Here is a 6,000-nt window from a genome sequence, read left to right as displayed (position 1 = left end):
GCTATGTATAGCTCCAAATGCAGTCAAGTGGTCTAGCAGGATGAGTACTAAGAAGTCGTTCAGTGAAGAAACGTTCATATAGCATAGCTCAAAATGTGGTTATAAAATGGAACCTTAGGAGAGGGGCTGGTCGGTATGCCCATTATTCCAAATCTTCAAATTTTCTTGGGTTAGTGTAAACATAATTTATCTTCCTTTTTTTCCAATGATTTACTGAATAATGACATTGAGAAGACGGGTACATAACAAATCAAATTTTGTTCTAGCGAAAGAAGAGGAGGAGGAGATGAAAGAAAGTATGAAGAGCACTTTCACGTTATAGCTTATCTTCTAGCTTACCGCTTATCATCTGAGGGTCACCCTCATGATTCCCCAACCTAATGAGTGACTTGTCTTTTTTTTTTTTCCCTGAGACAGGGTCTCACTCTGTCAACCAGGCTATAGTGCAGTGGCATCATCACAGCTCGCTGCAACCTCAAACTCCTAGGCTCAAGAGATCCTCCAGCCTCAGCCTCCCAAATGCTAGGATTCTAGGTGTGAGCCACTGCACCTGGCCAATGAGTGACTATTCAAAGAGAGAAACAAACTCCTGAAAGTAGAGAAACCCTAAGCTTAAAGCTCGAGAGTTGATTTTTCCCCAGAAGCACAGCTCAGGTCAAATCAACTTACTTTCAAGTCTAAGGACATCTGAGTCCCTCCCTGAATGTTCAACAGAGAGTACAGGGTCCTCCTCTGTTCCTCTCTCAGAGTGTTCTTCTTCAGCAGCTTCCAATGACTGTGAGTTGTCAAAATATTTCTGTTTGTCATGGCTGTTGTCCAGGGTTTTCTCATGACAATTACCTCAATGACAAGAGACACAGATATAGCACATTAGAAACATCTCCATGTAGTCCCATAGTGCAAGGTCCCAACATATCAAGAGCAAAAAGGTGAAAACTTGAGTTTTTTTCCATTAGAACACACAAAATCAGTGAGCTGCATCGCTCAAAGCCAGATCATTACCATGATTCAAGATTTTGCACTGAAGTTCAAGTTTCGGCTACTAAGCTATCATAACAATCAAGAATTTGGAGGGTAAAAAACTGTGTAACAACAAAGATCAGGCCCCAAGACCTTGTTCCATTGATAATGGCTGTGAAATATTTTCTTATCATCAAAAAGTTTTCCTTCTATTTGTCTTTAAAAAGTGAGAAATTACAGATTAGTTCCTGGATTAAGTGTGAAGTAAATAGTTTATAGCAAAAGGTGAAGGATTATAAAAAATTAAAATTCAAGGAATTAAAAGGGGGGTAGATGGCACAATGTCCATACAGAAAACTATAACAAAGGTGACCCTTTTTCTTTTGGAAAATACATTCTGGTCAAGTGGATAAAGATGTATCTAAGCATAAAATGTTCTTGAATTTAATGTTAGCACTCGATAATTCTTGACATGTATGAGGAGACGGATGTCTTACAACTTTGCCAGTTTGTCAAAGGGTTTTGATCCTATCAGGGGCTGTGTGTTAACATGGATCCCCAAATCCACTACTCAGCTCCACCTGATGGTCACTCTCTGGCTAGAGGAATATGTACTAGATTGCTGTGTGGAATGTGGCAGTAATCTGGTTATGGCATCTCTCTCTCCTTTACCGCTAATAGTTAATTCTAGCTGATCTGATTAGCTGAACAGATATCCCCTTCATTTCTTATGTTTCATGGACTTTGTCACTGAAAACATATATTCAGTGGAAGGACATAACTTTCCTATCAGAGAACAATTCTTTGGTTAAGAATGTGTAACAGCTCTCCTTTGCTAGACATTCAAATATGCTCCAAAAGTTTACAGAACATTGTCTCAAAGAGATAAACATACCTAATCAAGCTCTCTCTGCATCAACAGAAGTATAAGAAGTCTTTTCCTGGCTTTGATGGCTACCTTTTAGATTCCGTAACTGAGGAAAGTACTTCTCAGGTCATGTCCCTTACTGCATCAAGAAAATGTAATGGAATCAAATTTTTCCAATTTAATGAATTCAGAGTAAGACCACCACATGCTTAAGGAGTCATTTTCCATTTTCCAGTTCTATACCATCACACATCTGAGGCCGTATTTAACCAGGCTCTGACAGAAGTTGAGGATTTTTGTTTTCCAGAGAGTTTTACTGCTCAAGATATTTACATGCAACTTGAGGAGACAGTAGATACAAGACGATGAACAATACTGAGGCAGCATGATGTGCCAAACAAGCTTCAGAGAGTAAGCTTTGGGGAGGCAGAACTTGAATTTGGAAGAACAGGTGCACTTACAAAGAGGAAATAAGAGAATGGAGTCAATACTTGTTGAGTGCTTTTTATTTTTTCCTCCAATTAACCCTCATAAAAACTTCGTGAAGTGCTATCTATCTTTATTTTATAGAGGAGGAAACTAAGTCTCAGTGAAAGTAAGCAAGTTGCCTAAAGTCAAACAGTAAGCAGTAGGTCTAGGATTTGAATCACATCTGTCTCTCACAGAGTTCCTGGGCTTCCCACTGGTCAGGGCTACCTCTTTAGCACAGAGGTAAATGACATCTCTCTTTCCTTTGACTGGCACTGGTTAATTCCAGCCGATCTGACTGACTCACTGAAAGGTGTCCTCTTCCTTTATTTTCCATGGATTTTGTCACTGAAAATACATATTTAATGGCGGGCCATAACTTTCCTATCAGAGGACAATTCTTTGGTTAAGAATGTAGAGATGGCAGCATTCTAGGCAAGGAAGAATAATGTGGACAAAGCCACAGGAACAGGAATTCTCTCTTGATTCTTGTGTTTGGGGAGCAACAAGAAACACATTTGACAGCGACAGAGGGTGTGGGTATAATTGTGCTATCGGAGGGCTAATGGGAAAGAAGCCAATGAGTGGTAGTGGTCACTTTTTTCCTTCTCAATCTCCTACAAGAAGACAGAGGATGTTGATCTGCCTCCACCTCTGCTTTTGCCGTCTGGTATATGCAGTTAAGTACAGGAAACTAAGTATAAGAGCATTAAAATAAAACAGTAAATATAAATAAAGGTATGGCACATAGCCTCACACTGTCCCCATTAAATGGGAGCACACCAATTCCCTCCCCTACTCCCCCCACCCCTAACTTGAACTGAAATGAGTTTTTCTCCTATGTCAAATTGCCTAATTTTTAAATTACTTCTTCCAGTTTTCTAAGGGAGAAATGAAATAGTTCAGAAAGCACTAACGTTTCTATTCTTTGGACTATAATATAAGCCTACTCCAGTTCAAAGGGGAACTAAAAAACAATGCCTACATAGAAAAATATTACCTGTTTTCCCAGCTGAGGTGGGAATGATGTTCATAATCATTAAGGAAACAGGGAAATGTTGGAGAAGGAAAAATGGAAAGACATCTGGGAAGTAGCAAGTCATCTTTTATGCACATGACTATTATTTTTTGCTGATACAAAAATCAGGAGATTGTATGGGTTACACTAACCTTGAGAGGTATTTTTTTTAAAAGGAACTATATTATTTAAATGAAACATTTTAGATAACAAGGTCCCAGGTGAAAATGAAAACAATTTTCTGAGCTTAATGTTCTGTACTTGCTTGCAAAGCATTTAACACCTAATTCAAATCCTGGCAGTTCGGTTTTTCTTAGGAGTAGAGATCGCAAGGCAATACTAGCTAAGTAAGTACACAACTTTATTTCTGTTTCTTGAACTACTGTGAAAACTCAGTAGAGTATCTCCAGCAAAAATTGGGTTACAACATCCTACAACAGTGTTCTGGAAAACAACTAAATTGTTAGGAGACATAATTTATTAGACATATACCTATTTAATAGACATATACCTTGTCAAAGTGGATGTCTCCTGACAGATAAAGGCAAAATTTATTCTGTGGTTAAACAGTTTTTCAAAGTAAAATACGTTCTCAGGATCTCAAATCTTCTCTCATTAACTGTTTAAAAAGTTCCTAGAAGATTTTTCGCTTTCTAACTGGAGTTGGGTAACTACTTGTTAAAAACAAATTTTATCTTCTGTGTCTTATACATTAGTAAACTGATTCCTGGGTGGGATCCAACAGGCTTAGTTATAATAAAGAAATGCCACAGATGAAATGACTGCGGCATCACAATGTTGTAACTAAAGCTAGCATCAATGATAAGATCACGTGGTTCTTTTAGCATTATAGCATGGTAGTCATGGGCACAGAATGGGGCCAGACTACGGGAGTTCAAATCCTGCTTCTACTATTTTCTAATACTGTAAAGCAGGATAAATTATTTTCACTTCTTTTTTTTTTTTTTGAGACAGAGCCTCAAGCTGTCCCCCTGGGCAGAGTGCCATGGCATTACAGCTCACAGCAACCTCCAACTCCTGGGCTCAAGCGAGTCTCCTGCCTCCGCCTCCCAAGTAGCTGGGACCACAGGCACCCGCCACAACGCCCGGCCAGTTTTTGGTTGCATCCGTCATTGTTGTTTGGCGGGTCCGGGCTGGGGATTCGAACCCGCCACCTTAAGTGTACGTGGCTGGCGCCTTAGCTATTTTCACTTCTTTGTGTATCAGTTTATCTCCAAACTGAGGGTTTCTTTTTTTTTTTTGGTTGTTGTTACAGAGATGGGGTATCTCTATATTGCCCAGGCTGGACTTGAACTTTTGGGCTTAAGCAATCCTCCCACCTCTCAGCCTTCTGAGTAACTAGGACTATAGGCATGTGGTGCCACACCTGGCTACACACTGAGTATCAACTTCATTAGGTTACTGACGATTAAATGTAAAGAGCTGGACCACTGCCTAGCACATGGTAAGACACTATTAGCACTGTCTCCTGGAAAAGTTACAATGGAATAAAAGTTATCCCAATGTAATGTATTTGTAATAAGGCCTTTTAGTGACAGTTATAATCTTGTAATCTCCAACTCTAGTATGATCAACTAGCTATTAGAAGCTATTAGACTATCTGCTTAATCCCAGCTTTCTTTGTGTTTCTGCATTAGGCATGTGCCTAGAATTCACTTCTACCAATCTTTCAAAAGAAAGATTAATCAGCATTAATCAGATTAATTAGCAGTAATCAGATCTTTCAAAAGAAAGATTAATCAGCATTAATCAGATTAATCAGCATATCTAATCCTAAAACATTTTATACATCTAAAAATTAGCCTCATAGTCTGCTCTGTGCTCTCTAAAGGACATTTTAACAGATTATATGATGACTTCTCTACATTAATCTAAATTTCCCTATGTTAAGCTAAATTAATACTTACTTCTTTGCTGCTCAATAACTCCCTGTAGGTTGTTAATTTTATCTCAGTCCTTTCCCCAATGTACCTTTTTTTCTTTGTGAGACAGAGTCTCACTTCGTTGCCGTTGGTAGAGTGCCATGGCATCATAGCTCATAGCAACCTCAAACTCTTGGGCTCTTGCCTCAGTCTCTTGACTAGCTGAGGCCAAAGGCACCCGCCACTACGGCTGACTATTTTTTTAAGAGATAGGGTTTCACTTTTGCTCAGGCTGGGCTTGAACTTGTGAGCTCAAGCAATCCACCCACCTCAGGCCTCCCAAAGTGCTAGGATTATAGGTGTGAACCACCATGCCCATTTCCAACATACTGTTTGCTTTTCTATATTAAAGTAATATTCCTATGTTATCTATATATAATGAACTTCTAAGACATAAATAATAATTAAACTTATTTGTAATGGGAGCTAGAATTTGAAAGTAACAGATGTTAGAAAAGTGGTCTTTGTAAACAGTGGACTATTCTAATGGTCTTCTTAGTATTTCTGCCCCAATAGGTTTATATTATACTCTACTGTCTCCTTTCCTTTGCCTTTTAGAGAAGTTACCATATAGGAAGCATTCTGGTACATTCAGTTAAATACAAGGCACCTGGGTGGATAATACAGATAATATTCTCCTAACAGATACAAGTGACCTTTTTACAGAATTTGTGTTTCACCTTTTACCTAACTGCATCCAAAATTATGTAGCTATAAAACCAATATATATTTTTTGAAAACAG

At 38.6% G+C, this 6,000-nt stretch overlaps 1 protein-coding gene across 2 annotated transcripts in view; it reads right to left on the bottom strand.

The window, feature by feature from the left end:
- Positions 1–6,000, bottom strand: part of TTC17 (tetratricopeptide repeat domain 17) — a 127,477-nt gene that overhangs the window by 67,138 nt on the left and 54,339 nt on the right. For both annotated transcript variants that reach the window (XM_003781242.3, XM_023509362.1), the window contains exon 17: positions 670–840. In XM_003781242.3, the coding sequence (XP_003781290.1) occupies positions 670–840 (171 nt within the window). The remainder of the gene's footprint in view (positions 1–669; positions 841–6,000) is intronic.

Source organism: Otolemur garnettii, unplaced genomic scaffold (genome assembly GCF_000181295.1).
Source record: "Otolemur garnettii isolate 467f Iridium unplaced genomic scaffold, OtoGar3 scaffold00001, whole genome shotgun sequence".
Classification (NCBI taxonomy): Eukaryota; Metazoa; Chordata; class Mammalia; order Primates; family Galagidae; genus Otolemur; species Otolemur garnettii.
The sequence above is the reverse complement of the archived record's forward strand: the minus strand, read 5'-3'. Positions and strand labels throughout refer to the sequence as shown.